The sequence below is a fragment of the Aythya marila genome (assembly GCF_965140915.1).
Source record: "Aythya marila genome assembly, chromosome: 10".
NCBI classification, from domain to species: Eukaryota; Metazoa; Chordata; class Aves; order Anseriformes; family Anatidae; genus Aythya; species Aythya marila.
The window spans coordinates 4,929,336-4,948,304 of record NC_139051.1 but is presented as its reverse complement, the minus strand read 5'-3'; the positions used below and the strand labels follow the sequence as shown (position 1 = coordinate 4,948,304).

The following is an 18,969-nucleotide window of genomic DNA, read 5'->3' as shown; positions in this document are numbered from 1 at the left end:
TATTTTTGTTTGTGGTGGTGTTGCCTCAAACAGGCTTCCTGAGTGTCTGTGTGGCCCCTTGTGGCTTCAGAATGCTCCCCCAGCAGAAGAAATGACTCTTGCATGATGAAAAGCTTCCCCGTGTCTCCCAGCAGTGCAGGAGCTGGGGCTGCCCTGCTGCTGGGGCTCTCCCTGGGGCTCCTGGTGCAGGATGCTCCCAGGATGCCTGCCCCAGCCAGGACACGAGCTTTTCTCTGCTGCTTAAAAGGGCTGGGCTTAAAACTGCCTCTTTCTCTCTCTGCAACAGGCAAATTGAGCTCCTTACAGAGAAGCAAAGTGCATAGCCTAAGCCAGCTAACCCCTTGGTTCGTTTTCTCTCCAGTCTTTGTTCTTTCTGGGCAAGAAATAAAAATACTTCTCTGGTAAAAGGTTCCTCTTTTTACCTGTAAGGCCCTCCTCCTACATTCCAGATTGGGGAAAAAATGCTCCTCCTGAAGGCACAGCCTCACGCAAGGTCTGGGGCATGGCTGGTCTCACAGCTCCCTGCGGGGCGGCGTGGGCAGCAGTGCCAACCGCTGCAGAGCTGAAGTCATCTCCAGCAGGAGGACAGCTCGAGTCTTGTATTTTCCTTTCTGTCTGCTTCTCGGCTTCCAAACCATGCAGTTTAGAAGTGGGTGTCCCCTCAGTGCCCTAGAGAGCTGGGTAAAGGACATACTGATGGTTTTTTGGATGGGGAAATTGAGGCAGGGCACTTGGGTGGGACAGCAGGGCTGCAAAAAGGCTCTGGGACAGGCCCAGAATTAAACTGTGTCTCAGACAAAAGTTTTTCCGCCAGGGGTACCAGGCAGCCTGATCTCTGAGCAGACGTTTCTAAGGTACCACAGCTCCTCAGGAGCACGGGCTCAGCCCCAGCCCTTTCCCAAGGCTCCCAGCAGGACAGACGTCCCCGCTTCCCAGGGCTGCTGCGGGGTGACTTTCTGATGCCCGTTGCAAAAGATTAAAAAGCGTTTGGCATCGGTGCAAATAAGCAGAAAGTGTTTGGCAAAGCTCCCTGGCATTTTTTTTTAACTTTTTTTTTTTTTTTTTCCCATTCTGCACAAGATGTTTTACAGCCTTTGTGAGCCTGTGTGGATGCTTGTTTCTGGCACGTGGTGTGCTGGAGGCTGCGGGCTGTTGCTGAAGCCTCGGGAGTGCAGCTGGCCTTTAAACCCTGCTTTATAGGAAGGAAATTCTCCGGTCCCGCTGGAGAGGGGAACGAGCTTGTGACACTTGGTGGAAATAGAGCAGGTTTAGTTTGGTCGAAGGGAGAGGGCTTCCAAGGAAACACGAGATTTTTAACAGTGTTCCAAAGTCCAGGCAAGTCCAAAAACGTTCAGTCCAATAGTCTTGCTTTCCCAGGCTAATTTTATGAGGAGGCCCTAAGATGTGAATGAGGAGTGATCTTGTTCAGCCTGAAAAATAAAATTAACACCAGTGTGAAAAGGACTGAAGCCCAGAGGACAGCGAGCATCTCATTCTTTTTTTTACTGAAGGATGCAAAGGCTCCACTTGGGATGTGCCTGAAGTCCATGTTGAATAATGTATTTCGTACTTGCCTATGAAAAGAAAGTCAACCAAGATCCCTCTGGATGGAGTCAAGCCCTTTTTAGTGCAATAAAGGAGAACAGGAACATTTTTTTTTTTTTTCCCCTCCTCTTCCTTCTTTCTTAGGACTTTTTGCCCTGTACTAGGTCTTTTCCCCTAAAATCTGCCATGTCTGTCCCTTTTAGGTAGGGAACTCCATCCCTCGCAGGTCAGCCTATCACCCTTTTTTTTCCCTTGTGGTTTCAGTGTTCAGCACCATGACAGTCCTTGCTCAAAGTTAACTGAAAACTGAACCCCACTAGCCAGGAGCAAGACAGAGCTGTACCACTGCCCTTCTTAAAACCAGTGGTCAAGTTTGTCTTTTTTTGCCAGCAAATTTGGTATTCTTTGGAGTCTGCTTGGCATGTGCCTTATATGTATTTTAATCCCCTCCCTTCCTCTTTCTCTCTCCAGCCCTGCACACTAGCTCACCCTCAGGCTGTCAGCATCTCCAGTACAGCACCCCCAGGGTTTCAGAGGGGTTGTCAGGAGCAGCGAGTGACAAAATCTGGGGAACCTGGGTTGTGATGGATGTCTGTGGTGTTTGCCAGCAGCGGCTGCTGTAGGTAACCCAGGGCACTGATATTTGTGCCACTTAAGAGTTGATTTCCTAGGTGTGGCTGTTTAGAGCCCGGTCCTCCCTCTAAGTCAGATATTCTACAACACAACAGACTTCAGCAACTTCATTGCTATATATAAAGTTTTTTCCTCAAACCTTTTTCGAACTAAGTCCTGTCTCCTCCCTGGGAAGCATCTGCTTCCCATTGCCAAATTCTTCTGCGTTCCTGTCCCCTTGGTTGTGTTTTCTCTGAATCCTTTAAAAAATGTGCATTTTGGCTGTGCGGTCATGCCAAGGAGTGTGAGAGTTTGCACATTTCGAGCAGGGATTGGCCCGTCTCGAATTGGTGCATCCAGAGAACCTGTCACAAGTTCCTTGAAGCACTTCTGCCTTCTGTTGTGCTGGCACCGAGCTGACGGGCGCTCATTTTGCATGTCTCGGCTCTGCGCTTGGCTGCTGAGGATATTTGCAAGGCTGGATATTTCTGGTTCTACTCCACAGAAGCCTTAAATGGAGTATTTGCTGTGCCCTGCCTTACAAAAAGAAGCCTAGTAATAAAAGTTTGAAGGCTCCTGTTCAAAACCCTTATGTCAGACCTGCCTGGGTGGTGGTACGTCTCTGTTTGCTGAAGGAGTTTCTGAATTCCTTGGCTGTCACCACGCTCACTTAGCTCCCCTGCAGTTCTCCTTGCTTTACCTTACCAATGGGTTTCATAGGGCTTATTAGTGCCATTTCTTCCTATATACTGTTCAAGACATTTTTCATGTGCAGATTCAAAGATTTGAAAGTGGCTTGCAAGGGATTTCAGGCTGTCTGCAGTTCTGCAGGGCTGTGCTGGTGCCGCTCCCTATGCCCTGAACCTCTCCATAGGGCCAAGAGCACAAAGCAGGTTAGAAGCACAGAGAGTGAGCAGGTCCCTCTCTGTGAAGTGATGTCTTTGGAGCCTTGATAGCTCCATTTCTGCTCAGGCTCTGGGGACTCTTCCATCAGGTGGTGGCAGAAGGAGCCCACGCTGACCGATGAGCAAACACCAGCAGCTGCAGATCACTATCGTGCAGAGCAAGCCACATCCCTTGAGGTTACCAAACTAGAAGTGACAGCATATGGATGCAGGTCTATCACCTGTCTCATCTGTCAGTGGTGACTTAATTATCTGGCACCTGGGCTCCTCTCATTGCCCAAACAGAAATAGGAGGAAGGAATGACTGATTTAAAACCTCCTCTCTCCAAGTAGATGTTGATCTTGTGTTGCCAGATAATTTTAATGGTGTCTTCTGACCTTAAGAGGGATGAATCTAAGTTAAATATCAGGCATTTGGATCTCAGCAAAGTCCAGATTTCCAAGATGAAGAAATACAAATAGTTAGAAAGGCGACGCTGTGCCTTCTCTGGATGGCTGAACAAGTGCCATTAGCGCTTGAGCGTATTCCCAACTAGATATAAAAGGAATCAGGAGTGTTAAGGAAAAACAGAGCAAAGTGAATGCCTATTACAGCTGTCGCAATAGGAAAGTTGCAACATTTGCTTGTAGGAAAAGATGCAGAAGCACACAGAGTACCTGTTAGTGAGAGCGAAGCCAGACTTGGGCAGGATTTCAAGTGTTGCAGACACAATCCTGAAGGCTATATACAGAGCAGCGTGACTTTTCCATGATGTTGGTTAAGAAGACGTGCCATTGCAAATTTTTTTTTAAAGGCTTCTTAAATTTTCTTGGGTCTTTATGGAGTAGACACCTCTTAGGAGTGTTGAGTGCGCCAGGGGATTGGACCTAGGAAACAGAGTCCTTGGCTGCATTATAAACACGTCTCATCCCTGGGGTCCCCTTGATACAGGTCAGATTCCTAGCAGAGGATATAAAGTTCTCCAGGGAGAAATCCACCCTTGGTCCCTTAGTCCTGATTTCTTGTTTGCAGACTGTACAGTCTTGTATTTCTCCCTTTCTGTCTTTAAAATTAGGAGCTCCTCTGGGTCAGACGTAGTCTCCTCCCATGCCTATAAAACACTGGTCTTGACACAGCTGTTACACACAAAGCTAGGGGTTTTTATTCCACCAGGGATTCTGAAGTTTGGCGAAAAAATACTGCTTGAGATAGACCTTAGAAATTGAAAGAGCTAGTATAGAAGGATGGTCAGAGAAAACTCATTCCGGAAAAAAGGAAGGTTTCTATTCTAGTTCTTATTTTACATTTGAATGCAATGGCACAGATGGTTGACCTGAATCCCAAGGACTTCCAGGCTCCCAGGAAAGTGACTGGGTTGTTCTTGTTTCTGTGGGCTGCCAAAGCCCTGCAGCGCTTTCCAGGGAAACATTCGGTTCCCAACACTTTCTTGCCTGTGATGCTGTAAGGTCAATTTAAGCAAATGATCGTTCTGTCATGACCAACCATTTTATTGGAAAATTTCTGCTCTACTTTAGCTCTGATAATTATACAGCTTCTAAAAGTATTAACAAATAATGCTGATCTGGCTTTGTCTTATGAAGGTTTTTATCACAATTAATCTTTGCCCACTCTCCATCATTTCTTGCTTCTTGGAACACAGAGGCATTGCTATAAATAGTCTTGAGTATAAATATGGATTTCTACGTACACACACACTCAAGTGCACAAATTGATATTTTATCATATCATACTGTACTGTGTCATATAACTTAATATAGTATTGCATATCTGCAATGAGAAGACACATTTTTCTGGCCTGATTAGTCAGTCAAAGTGAAGCATCAAAGGTTAATTTCTCTCTGTCTGAAATGTGCACAAAGTTAGATCTAGCTTTACTGTGCCACGATAAACTTTGCATAGTATATCTTGCATAAAGGTAAAATACATTTTCCATGACTCAAACCTTTGTGGATCGGTGCTGTGCTAAGGGCAATTAGATTTAACATCCCTGGAAGCTCCAAAGGCATTTTAAAGGACTTGCTCTTTTGTTCCAGCTCTAGTGCTCAGAGAGACTGAGACATTTTTGGAATGGGTTTTGATGGACTTATATGAAAATTTATATGACTAAGAATTGGATTTGTTCCTCTGGAATATTATGGATTATTTTTATGTTGGAATTACATAAGTGTGCAGAGCTGCATGCAGTTGGCTTAACGTAGCTAAAAATATATCTTTTGATTTCCATTTGGAAAGGTAGCTGGATTTTTCCAGCTTCCCCTCTCAGTGATGACTTTATGGTGTGTATGGGTTACAAAATATAGGAAACTCTGAAATGCGTAGTAAAATCAAGGGATTGAAAATGGATCAATATTTGATTATATATTTGAGAAGGCGAATGTTGATGCATGTCCTTTTCCACTCCTGATTCTGAACAGCATTGAAATCCCTTACAAATGAGACTTATTTCAGAGAGTCCACCTGGAAGTAAACGAGGAAAGGAGTGGGCAGTGGTGTGGAAGAAGAAAGCTCCAGGAGCTGGGGCAAAGGCCCACCTGTGCTTGTCCTCCTTGCGCTCTGCAGCTCATTTGCCTCTGATGCAGTAGAAGCCACAAAGATGACTTGGAAAGAAACCTGCTCCAGGGAGCAATTGGAGAGCACAACCTGTAACAACTGTTATCAGTGACCTTACCAAAAGAAATGCCATATCTCTCTGTTTCTGAATTCTTTACTTGTCACTGTCTGTATACAGTAAAGTCTGCTGGACACTGTACTAGCCAAAATCATTATTTGGAGAGAGATTTTTCCAGCTACATTTTTTAAGGAAAATTCTCTTGAAATCCAGGGCAAGCTCTTCTATTCCAAAAGAGAACAGATCAGAAAACCTGGGCCTTTCATTTTAAATGATTGTCTCTGTTATTCAATGCCAACTTTCAGCACATTTTCTTTGTCCTCAAAGACGTAGTACAACATCCCCAAAGTTTTTAGGATCTGAAACAGGGGGTCTGTGGGCAGCTCTGCTGTTTCCTGAGCAGGCGCGTCTGTGTGTGCAATGACTGTACCAAGCGGTAAGGCGTATTGACACTTTGAGGAAATGAACGATACAAATACACCGAAATAAAGATGAAGAAAGGTCTTCCTGTATATTAGTTTCACACTTGTTATTTAGCTAGAACAAGTACAGCATAAAACTGAGGAACTAGCAGGATGCTTCTATCAGGTTTTTGAATGTTGTGTAAGTCACCACATTTTACAGCATGAAGCAGAAACTCTACTTTGTTCTGCTGCTTCTTTCCCTATCCTGTGTGTTTTCTAAAATGGACATGTCACTTTGGCTGTATAATCTTATCATATTTAGATTTGATTTAAATCCTGTCTTTTCTCAGCTGTGCTTGCTAATGGAATCACTCATGCTTTTTATACAGTTGATCTAATAATATTTTCTTCACTGCTCTCTGGCATTATTTTCTACTTCATAGAAATCATGGCAAAACTGGCCATATAAATTGAGTCTGCATCTTAATGATATTGATGGTGATTTTCCTGTGCACTTGTACAAGGTATAGTTTTTTTTTTCTTTCTCTTTTACCATGGTCATTTTAATATACTTTGGCACGAGGACATGACTGACTGTTTCAGTTGCAAGGTTCTCTGACAAGGAAGCAGGCTTCTCCAATATTACTTTGTCACTTAAACTGCTTTGCTCAGGCAGGCCATCAACAGAGTGTCTATGAGAGATATGTTATTTTATTTATTTTATTTTATTCAGGATACTCGTGTGGCCTGTGAACTGGTTAGAAGTCTACAGTATTCTGAAATCCAAGGTCTGTGGTGGCTCTCCACAGGAAAGCCCTACAAAATGGTAACTGTGGCTTTCAACACTTTCTGCCTTTCAACATTTTCTCGGATTTTGGATGGGGATTCCTGAATAAATACTTTATATTTAGTGCTGATAGTTTTCTCTTAGCTCTCTTCCACACCTAAAAAGGGGACAAATTATATCCTGACAGCCACTTCCTCTGCTTCGCTTCCTGCTCCTGCACCCTCCATGACATGGCAGGGGTGGGAGGGAGAGGTATGCTGGGTATGACCCTTAAAGGTGACTTTTCTCCTGGTTTTAAGGGGAATCTGAGGTGCCAGCGGGTACCTCAGGGGAGCAAGGCCCTTTATGGAGCCAGTAGGTGCAGTTCAGCATTGCTCTTTCTGTTGTGCCTCAGCTCTGACCATGGAAGAGCTAGCACTTGGGACAGAAAGTACTGCATTTACGTTCAGGCCTTGGCATTTTTCCTAAGGGTACCAATTATAATGGTGTTTTTTGTGAGATGGGCACACATCCATTATGAGTTGGCTTGCACCCACCAACTCATTTCGCACAGGCCACAGAACACACATCAGATGGTGACGATTCCTGTTCGTGTGCAACGCGAAGGAAATCTAGATTGTTACCGGCAGAATATTGAATTCCGTATAATCTGCTCTGCAATTATATGAGGTATGCAAAGAGAAAGTACAGTTTTTCAATAACCTGCCTTCCTTTTTTCATATTTTTAACCACAGGAATGATAGACTATTAATCATGATTAATACTCAGTTTCTGTGAGTTATGGTAGAGCAGTGCCTGGTGGTCCCAGTCTGTGTGGTAACCTGATTTTCTTGCATAATGGGAAACTTACCTTGCATTTAAGAGAGTTAAAATACAGCTTGACATAGGTGAAAATTACAGCAGTGCAAAAGGCAGATTGGAACCACCCATTTCATGTAATTAAAAGATAAATTTAATAGTTACACATTCTTAGTCAAACAGTATTGAAAGTTTTCAATATATACAGGCATAACAATAGGTGAAATATGATTGCAGGCATCTTACTTGCTCCCATATTTTGCTTTCTTCCTGAGAAACAATGTTTTCTAGAGCTCTGCTGTAGCATGCAGCCTGAATCTCTTAAGCAGCGCTGGAGTTAAGGAAATAGTCATTGTTGTCTTGACATTTGGAAGAGGTTGGTTATTCTGGTTGTGACTGCTGAAGAGAATATGAATGATCAAAATGCTCTAGGAAGTAGAGGAAAGTCAAAAGAGATAACATGATCTGCTCCGTTCCTTTATTCGGAGAACTACGCAGGCTAATCTTTGTTTACCCCATATCTAAGGGACTCCTACTGTGCATGGAGAGTAAGGCACCAGAACTACAAGTGGCAGGGCTCATGTTCAGTTGGAGAATTGCATTTCCTTTAAGAAAACTTCTCTTTTACCTTTGAGAAGCCCCCTGAAGCCTTTTGATCGTGTCCTCTGTGTGCTGAGTGCAGTACAACATTTAGCAAATGACAATTTCTGCTGTAAAGAATTTGCATCCAAATCAGTATTGTGTCCTGTGAGCACACAGAAAAGAGATGGACGTTTTCCTTTAAAGGATGAGATTGGTGAGACGTTTCCACGAGGAGATCCTTAGAGAGCATCCTATGGTCCCTTCCTGTAGAAGGTAGCAATATAGCTCCTCGTTATTATCTCCGTCTCTCTCTTCCCCCAACCAATCTGTCAGCTCATTTATGGTGCTGCGGAGAGGCGTCGTGTCGGAGCGATGTTCCCGTTTGCAAAATGGTAACGTTTATTTGTTGTTCTGAGGAGCCGGTTTCACACACTGCAGAGCTGACATCTCTCTGGGAGCACAGCTGAGTCCAACATGTTCAGAACAGCCATCCACCCGAACGCCTCCTACTCGCATGCTCAGGCCTTTCTCCACAGTAAATAAAAAATGCAGTGAGAGCCTTGAATTGTTCCTTGATATTGATATTTCTGTTTAACTGGAATGTCTACCCATGTTCTTATCTGATAAATGGGTATTTCTCTGGCCGAGGAAGTCAGTTTAATATAGGAATAGGGTGGCTCTCCAAACAGGAAATCCAGTTTCTGGAATGCTTAATGGAAAAAAAATCTGACTTTCAAACAGTGTATTGAGTGGTCCCTGTGTCATGAAAGTATAACAGTACAATTAGCAGTTTTACAGAAAACAAAGTCATTATGAGCAGCTGCTTCTCCTCTGCTACATGAAATAAGGTATGAAAACCATTAAATATGGAAAAAAAATATTAACACATTTTTCAAGATTTCGTTGCTTATACAGAAGGCCACTGAAAATCTACTTCCTAAAACAGGAAACTGAGCAATGTGTCTTTGTATACTTTAGTCAAGAAGATATTGCTGTACTGTTTAAAACACCCCTATTCATGACATCAGCAGTTTTTAATATTTTTCACAGTGTAATTCAATTCATATTGTTGGGACATCCTGTCTAGCCATGGCTATGGTCATGTCCATTGTAAATCTGTCTTTGACCTTACCCATGCCCTATAATAGACATGACCTCAGTTTGCCAACCTATGGATTACAACATAAAGTTTTTTTGATAATGATTACTATGAAAACAGTCGAAGAGAACTGCTTGCCTCTCAGGCTCCTTCCAGGCCTTGCACCTATGAAATCCCACTTTTTGGATGGCAGCATCAACAGCAAGTATTGTGTGCATCACTGCTGTGCGTATTGGTACTCCTCTCAGAAATTATATGTGGGGCAAGATTTCTCCTTTTCTGACTCTTAAATAGTTTTGGTCAATGTCTGTAGTCACACGTGTCTGCTTGCCAACTTGTCGAAGATGACCTGTGGCAGCAAGATGTGGACTGATCCAAGCCTGTGACCAACTCCCAGTATGTTGCCCTGACAATTTAGTCATGGTATGGCCAGGTTTAAGATCAAAAACACGTGGGAGAATACAAGCTGAAGCGTTAAAAATCAGCATTGCTCAGCCCAGGGTGCACAAATTCAGAGCCTCGCAGATGGTGGTGGTGAGCACTTTCTGTGTTTGGGTCCCACCGCATCTGGCAGGCTGGCACAGGTATTACAATTAAGCACTAATGACTTTGTTCCTTCAGGTGACTACAACTCACGAATTAATGTTGCAATTAGAAGAAGCAAAGCTATCCTACTCCCCACCAACATCCTGGAAGGAGTACAGAAACAAGGTATGCTAGGCTGTTTGCTGCACTTCTAAGGTTTGTTGTCCTCAAAGCCACCTCATTTTTTATTTATTATATATATATAAAAAAGTGTTTAATCTGCTAAGAGGTCACTAAGCTTTGTAAGATATCTGACAAAGATCGTTAGCGTTTCTACCTCCTTCTTACTTCCAATTTTCTGAAAGCATGAATTTCCAGAAGGGGGTGGGAGGGTGGAAATTCACATGAGTCTTTGTTTCCATTCATTAAATATTTGTGTGTCAGGACTAGAGATTTGAGACTCGGATTATTAAACAAGTGGCTTCAATGATTTCAGCAAAGCTGAGTGTCCTGGCATCTTGTCCAGGATTCTTGTTTGGGATTCCCCAGGCAATTCTGCATTGAGATCAGTGGGGTTTTAGCGAGAACTTTTAGTGACTATACAAAGCAAACATGGTCTTTGGTGTTAGTCTATAAATATCTAATGTGAGCAAGCAACTCTGTATTTTCCTCTGTGCTTAATGCAATCATTCTGCACCCTGAGGCGGCTGAATTTACATGCTTTTGTTGTCATATGTGTAATGTGCAATATGTATTTCCTTTTTATTAATCAGACCTGCCATCAGAAAAGAGATAGAGAGAGTTTGAAAGCACAACCAGGATAGATACTGTCATTTTGTAATCTTTTGTGCGCAGGTGGAGATGCCTGTTTCCACTAGAGTAGATGGCAATATTCTGCTGCTTGCAGAATTCTTACAGATGAAAATCAGGCAAAGGAGTTACTGGCTATCCATGGGGTAATTCTCCTCTGAAAGTGTGCAGTCAATTCCCATTTAGGCTAATTACACTTAAGGAGCCCTTTCCTATAACTAATGAACAATAGGCATAACCTGTTATTACATAACCATAGGCACACACATTAATACGCTGTCGAATTGCACTACCCTGTTAAAATGCTTCCTCTACAAAATTCACTGGAGATTTTTAGAGACATTTGCTGTAATTACAGCTAGCATGGTTTCTAATTCATTTAATTTTCTTTTCTACCTAAACTGAGCATATAAGTGTGTTTTAAGAGATTGAATAAATAAATTTTTAATTATAAAATGATGCTGTATCATACATTATTAATAATAACCAACAATGTGTAATACATGTTTATGTATGAATCCATTAGGAAGATGAACTAATATATATCAGTCCTAAAAGAATGTCCTAATTTGTCCTGTGTTTGTGAATGGGGAAAATCCATGTTTAAAGCAATTAGGGGTTTATAAAAGCATTGCATTGAAAGTGGATAAAGCATTGAGTACGCTTGGCACTTAGGAATTCTCTTGTTGTCTATGGCAAAGGAGGAGACCCTTTTTTGCCCTTTATTATTGTACAATCAGTATGGTACAGATATACAGACCTCCAGGGTGGGAGCAGCATGATGCACATAGTCCTGGTTGGCAAACACTCTGGTTATTTTTGTTATTAATAATAAAAAAAAAAAAATCTCCTTTGTACTCTGCCATTTTCCTTCCAGGCAATTTTCAGGAATTGTGTCTAATATTTTCCTATTAGCGATAGCAAACTTCAGATATCTCCATGGCAAGTTCCAGGCATTCACCAGTCTCATGGCAGGACTCAAAAAGGCTGCAATCAATGTCACAGTCACAGTTGCAGTCGTTGTTGGAGTGGTCTTCGTTGGAAGTCTGGTAGTATCTATTGGATGGACAACAGGTATCTGTCAGCCAATGTTCACAGGTATCAGGCAGCATTATAAGAAAGTCCCAAAACTGGCAGAACAAGCAGGCCAGGATAAGTGTTGCGCATTCATCTAAGAAAAAGGAAAAGCAGCAAGACATAAGAAAAAGGGCCTGCTTGATTACCCACGTTTAGGCTACTGTGACTACGCAGAAATGAGATCAATGCTTTCATTTGATTCTATGGAAGTATTTCTTACGTTGTTTGTCCTGGGGGAAAAAATAGAGTGACATGAAAATAGTAAAATAATTTGGGTGAAAATGTTCTGGGGAGGTGAAGTGCAGAGGAGCAAGTGTTCTTGAACTGTTTGGGCAATGAAACAAAAGTTTGGAAAATAGTATCAGCTAGGACGTCTGTGTGGAGACAGCGAGTATTCCCCAGACTCTGGCTGCCTATGGCAAAAACTTTCTGTTCTGTTCTATTCATTCCTCTCAAAAATCAATTAATTACTACCCACAGTTCAAACAACAGCATCTGGGGAATGTGCCTCGGAGTGCAGCAGGGCTCTGAGCAGGTGTGAGATTCTGACTGTGTGAATCTCGTTGGAGCGCAAAGACCCAAACCTTTCAAATTTTTTTCCCTCCTTGTTTTTTGGAAAAGAAAAATGCCTTCAACAATATGAATGTCTTTTCATTGGTTCTTTCAGGAAAGCATATGGTTATAACCGCATTCCTTGCCCTAGAATGACTAACTGTGAACTCATTCAACTGCATTGGTTCTGTTGTGGCATTTTCTGTCTCACGTAACATAAAGTTCACTGCCAGGAAGTTTCCAGAATTACGCTTTTTTTTTTTTTCTTTCTTTTTGAAGAAAGCTTTCTTGATAAAAAAAAAAAAAAACAAAATTAAGAAATCATGCCAATGTCTTTATATTTATATACATGTATATATAAAGCAGCTATAGCAGGTAGCAAGAATGAATAACGTGATTGAACTTCTTTCTAAGTAGCATATCATCACCAATGTTATCAATTTTAATACTTATTTAAATATGTCAAGATCTATTTGAGTTCAGACAAGCACAACTAACTTCTAAGTCAGTTCTGTTGAATAAGAATGACTGGATTTTGGTGATACTTAGTAAATTCACGCTTATATTTTTTTCTAAGTAAATGAACTGAAATAATTATAAAATTGAAACATTTTATAAGGTGACACTGCTGCATTTAATTGTATGAAATTTACAGTGTAGAAAATGTAATCATTTTATCCAGTAGTCCATGGTGTAATTAAGACTATTCTTCTTAAGTATCTTATGTTTATGAAATTTCCTTCCTATACCTTTCCATTTTTTTTTTCTCTCCAAAGATCTGTTTTCTAATAACATTTTTTTCCTGAATGCGTTAGCCATAATGGTGCTTATGTAATCTTAAGAGAATAGATACAATTCTTAGGACCTCATCCAGGAAAGGGAGCACACAAAAAGCACAAGATTTTAATAATAAAGTAATGTTTCAGCACAGAGTCTGTGATGTGCAGTAAAGATGCTTTTAAATTCCCATCAGAGCACACACCATGAACTGTGATAATGGATGTAACACATTTCAAAAAATCTGCATGTGTGAGGCTTTTTTTTGTCCTGTTTTAAGTGGGGTAATGTATATAAATAATAGATATTAGCAATTAAACATCCATTCCTATGCATTCATTTATATATTTGAAAATAAATTAGCCACAAACTGCATAAAAGGAGATGCAATCTCCTGTTTTCTCCTCTGTTTTCCCTGCTGTTTGCGAAAAGGCATTATTGCATTTATCTCGGTGAGAACAATGACCTCAGCTCTCGTTCTCTACATTAGTAGATTAATTACCACAAAAGAAGAACTTCTAATAATTTTGCTAGCCTGCCTCATCTCTAAATTTTCCTGTTCTTGTCTGGTGACTGTCAGTTCACTCTCTGCTCAGACAGATGAAGCTCTGTATGAGCCTGGTCCAAAGTTCACTCGTGCCACTGGGGTCACCCCAGAGAGGCCTATGAGCTTTGGATCTGCTCCCCTCTCAGCAAGTCCACGATTTCTTCAGCTATTGCTCTGCTTTCAGAGGTTCTCCATGCATCAGCGAGCAAGATTTAGCGTTGTGTGTGTGAAATAAGCAGTAACTTGTCAGAGTAGAGTGAGCAGAGTATGCAGTGACAATCACAAATCTGGCTTCCTTTGGTTCTCTTGGCTTCCATCCAGCCCTTAACATTATTAATTGAGCACAGCTTGTTTTTTTGTTAATTTCCTTCACTTTTAGCTTTCTAAGGAGTACAAAATCTGTTATTTGCATCACATGGTACTCACCTGTGTGCGATTGAGGGGCTTGATCCAATAGTCAGTAAACTTAGAAAATAGTGTCTGGACTAGGGGATGAGTCCCTTAAATGGAATAAATACTTCATGGCCTTAATTGAAATTAAATGCATTCTAATAGATGTACCAGAGACATTCCTTTTATTATGGGATCAGTGTTACAATAGAGACGGTAATGGTTTCTTGAAAGCATTGCAGTTTATTGTGATGATCTGTATTTAGAAGTTCTTAATTTGGGGATCATTAATATGAAATGCATGATAGAACCCAACTCTACTTTATATAAGATACTAAGCCATTATTGCAAAAGGCATACGTAAGAAACAAAAAAATGATTCACAGAAGCACTTTTTCCCACACCCATGTGAATAACCAGGAATAGCTCCTCGGGTGCTGGTACTCAGCATAATTTCACTAAAATCAGGGTTGGTACAGCATTTACATGACCAGGAGTCATGGCCCATGGTCTGTAATGGGCACAACCAGTTCTCTTCCTTTTCTCTTGGTTAGGCTATTGTCTATGAAAGTCTAATAAAAAATAATGCAAACATTCTGCTCCTTTACTTGTGCTCTTTTGCAATAAAAAGGCTCAGCTTCCTTTCTGAAAAGGTAACAATGATTAATATTCCCAGAGCAAATTGCTTTAGCAATATGTAGTGTTCATGTGGAAAAAAAATGCACTTGAGCTACTGGGGCTCTGCTGCAGTTCTGGTTTGTAGGTACCTTTCATAATGCTTTGTGTTCAAGTATGTTTTTTCAAAATGCAGACCATACTGAGCTAACCCAAAGTCCTGTCCAGATATATCCACCTTGCTCAGTCATCAGAAACAGTTTTCTACAGAATCATGGCAGAGCTTGAAGAGATCTCCTCATTTTGACCAACTACGTGAGTTTTGCAGCGTAGGCAGTAGAGGAGAGATTTAGGAGAGATTTGGTGATGGACCAGCAGAATGGCAGGGTTGGATGTAATGGTCCGTACAACTGCATATGTAAAAAGTCCTTATAGGACATGTCCAGCCCACAAAACACACCATCTGTTCATCAACCACAGCAGCTGCTGCAATAGCAAAAGCAATAGCCCCTGCTGTTGGGAAGAAGTAGGCCCATGTTTGACACTTTAAACTGATATTGACATTAGTAGCTCCGTGCAAACACTGCTTACAAAGGTACAAAAGCTCCATTGCACAACAGCTCCATAGGCTCTAAGTTCTTCTGTGAATTTAGTATCACTGACAATTTAAGATAATAATCTACAGATTCTCATGTATCATAAAATGTGTCTACAAGGCAACTTGGTACTGCTTTTGACTATGGTCTTGAATCTCCTATTCAGCATGTAAGCATTTATTTCAAGTTAGGTACACATAGTGCTCTTGAAATGGATGTTTAGAAATGAGCTTAAATGTAATGTGTGTTATCAAACATACCATCGCTGTCTCTCTGACGTACTGATGCATCATCTTCGATGTAGGTGAACTCTCTGCATTTCTCCAGGGAAGCAATGGATGATCTGCTCGCGTTTGACAATTTCTTCTCATTTTTGGTTTCCTTTGATGAAGCATCTGCGATGCTGAATTCTGCGACAGTACTCATAACAATACTTCTCACAGGCTTTTCATCTGCATGCTTTTCATTTATAAGCTGGTTATCTGGTGGGATTAAGAGAAAAAAGACTTGTTTGTGATACTAAGGCAAAGATCTGAAGGAATAACATATGCAGAATTTCCAAGCCTACAGGTGTTTACTTCCGAGGCCTAACCCTATTTATCTGACAATTTCAGTCTCTTTGGAGAAGTTTATTCATAGAACAAGTATTTATATATTTGCACCCCTAATTTTCTGTTAAACCCAAGGGGTATAGGCTAGGGTGACTACTCAGTTCCATTGGGCAGGTTCAGGTGAGGTAGGAGAACAGAACTATCGGCTCAGTTGAAATCCATTTGGAGTGTGATCTCCCAGTTGCAATTTGTGACATGCAAGAAAGCCAAAACAATTATTTTTCAACAGCAGCTCGTTTCCCTAAATTTACAGCCAGCGTTGTGTGTGTAGGTGGTACCTAGATGCAGATGTACCAGCTTGCCATGGTTCGTAGTCTTGTTGCAAAGCAAGCCAGATGGTCTCTCTTTAACATCCTGATTCGTTATTTCGTAATTTCTTCCCCACTTGTGTTGTTGGCCTGGAAGTCAACTAGAAGATGGGATCCTCCACATGCTGTCAGTGTGCCAGAGAGGCAGCTCTAAAATGAGAGGGAGAGCTTACTTTTAAGCCTCAACTAGGGGAAAGGTTAAGAAGAGTTCTGAGCTCAATTTGCTCTTGAAGAACTTCTCAGGAACAGATAAACATGGGTAGATAAACAGTTTCATTTATTCTCCAAAGTGATCAAGAGGCCAAGAAACACAGTCATTCTTTCTACTGCTGGGATGATAAAACCTCGTCAGTTCTTATCTACAGCTGATTAACTCCTGCACCTCACATCAAGCACAGCCTCACTTTTTATCTTACTTAAATCTTGTGATACGCTTGCTCTTAAGCTATATACAGAAAATCAATCTTTACAAACACCTCAGTTTTGCAAACATTGCTTTCTGATGGGAGCAGTGAGTGCTCAAAAGCAGCTGGTCTGTGTTCTGCTGCAAGGAGCTAGAAGAGAGATCCTGCATCTCTCTTGTTTTTCAGATACCTTTGACACCTGCTGTATATTAAAGAAAAGCCAATAAAAGATTGATAGAGTGTGAAATTGCAGTTGTGTCCACTTGTAGCCAAAAGGAGGATATTTGGATGGGATGAGTGGATTGCAAAATAAGTGAAAATTCTGCCTAGTGGGGGGAAGCAGTTTGAGTATAACTGGTATCTGTAGAGAGTCTAGTGGAGGCAACCCAGGTGGTGATGGGTCTGGAGTACCTCATGTAAGAGAAGAAGCTGAGGGAGCTGGACTTGTTTGACCTGGAGAAGAGAAGGCAGAGGTCAGTGCTAGATACTGTTTTCTTCTTCTGGAAAGCACTGGAACAGGCCCTGGTGAAGCTGGAAATTATGCTCAAGCAGGCAAGTCCCCAGCAACCTGCTCTTACTGCAGTTAGCCCTGGTTTGAGGAAGAGGCCAGATGAGATGACTTCCAGAGGTCCCTTCCAATCATAATTTTTCTATGGTTCCACTTACAGAATGAGCGAACAATTTGTTTAAACTATTATCCATAGTCAGACTTCATGCTATTTTAGATCATCTTCATGTGGTGAAATTTCTAGAAGTGAAAAAACTGGGTAAAGGTTAGCGGAGTAATACCATTGAAGAGGATGAGAGGAAATAGTAAGCTATTATTTTCATTTAAAGTCATTGTCATAAGAATGTTTGTTGGCAGGTGTTTGGCTGGGTTGTTGACTTCTAGGAATGACAAGGTCTGATGTGAAGGAAACAGTTTCCCCTGTCCTGCAGAGTTTATGGGGTGGCCTTAGGGAAGGGGTGACTGGTGGGATAGAAAGAAAGGGAAGTAAGACAGTGGTGGCACAGAAAGGAGTCTTGGAAACCTACAGCTGTCAGGTTTTGTGAGTGTTACAAGGATGGAATGCCCCAGGTGAGGCTTGGGAAGGGCAGGAGAGGCAGTGGCTCCTCTGGGTGGGAGGCAGCAGTGCAAAGGCTGTAGGTTGCACATTTGCATGTAAAAAAACAGTGTCCTGGACAAAGCACATCTGTGATTTTGCTTGGCTATAAAAATTTGGCAATGGCTTTTCCCTCAGAGTAAGTAAATATAGCTTTTTTTTTTTTTTCCTCTCTGACTTCTTGTCTAGACTCTTAAACCAAAAATGTGAAAATTCATGAGTTTTGGATGTATTTACTTATAGGTACAGTAACCACTATTTTCCAGCATTTATAAATCAATGACATATCACAATTTTCCCTGCGCTTTCATTCAATAACACGACATGTCCAGGAAAGGCTGTGCTAATTGAAGTAGCAGGGATCTGGAGGAAGCAGTGTCCTGCTCATGCATCGGTTTTATTGGATAATAATTGATTTGTGGGTCCAAAAGGCACGTGCCCCACCTGGTATTCAGGTGCCAATCTTACAAATGGATCTTGCTTGTCCATGCTGAGAGCCATACATGGGCTGAGCAGACGAATACACACAGGTCGGATTGAAAGGTCTGTGGAAGAATGGCATTTTCTATCATTTCCCCCTTTCAAAATTGGCCCTAAAGTCTAATCTGGATATATTTTAAATTGCAATATATCTGTTCAGTTTCCCATTTTTGCCACAATACAATGGTCCACAGAAAGCATTTAAGCATTCAACAAATGAGACTGAAAAAAATCAGACGGAAGTAATCAGTAAATGCCAGACTAACATTTACTGTATCCACCGACTTCTACTATTCATGCTTCGAGTCAATTTTTATTCTTGAAGTGCTGTTGAAGAGAAATCAAAACCAGAAATAGAAAGGCATAGACATAACCTGAATTTTTCAATACAGCACCATCAAACAAAAGGGTAACAAAAGCTGTCATTCAAGGACTCTTCTGTTTGTTAAAGCATACTACATCTTTGAAAATACAGTGCATTTTAGTGTCAGACTCTTAGTTTGAAAAGCTCCCTTTAAGTAATGTTATACTTGTCTTGTACAGCTAGATCAAGTCTTCACGCAATCACCGTAACAAGCAACTTGCTATGACAAGCGAGATCCTTGCTTCCAGAAAACAGTGCGAGAGAGGCTAAAGCAGTGTACAATTATAGGTCTCCATTTCATTTTTATGCAATTACCTTCAGTTCAGCTGTTGGTCCATCTACATTATGTCTTTTATCAATTTAATGTTTGCACAAAGTGTCTAAAGAAATAAAGATTATGCTAGACCAGCATAAAAAAAAAAAGTGGTTAGCATTTTTTTTTTCTATTTTATAGTTTGTTGCTGCATGG

The 18,969-nt window shown here is 41.3% G+C and overlaps 1 protein-coding gene across 1 annotated transcript in view; it reads right to left on the bottom strand.

Moving 5' to 3' along the window:
* Positions 1-11,587: 11,587 nt before the first annotated feature.
* MDFIC2 (MyoD family inhibitor domain containing 2) overlaps positions 11,588-18,969 on the bottom strand; it is a gene marked incomplete at both ends in the record, with an annotated part of 39,535 nt that continues 32,153 nt past the window's right edge. The window contains 2 exons of the mRNA XM_082768500.1: positions 11,588-11,847; positions 15,491-15,712. Of these exons, the coding sequence (XP_082624626.1) occupies positions 11,588-11,847; positions 15,491-15,712 (482 nt within the window). The remainder of the gene's footprint in view (positions 11,848-15,490; positions 15,713-18,969) is intronic.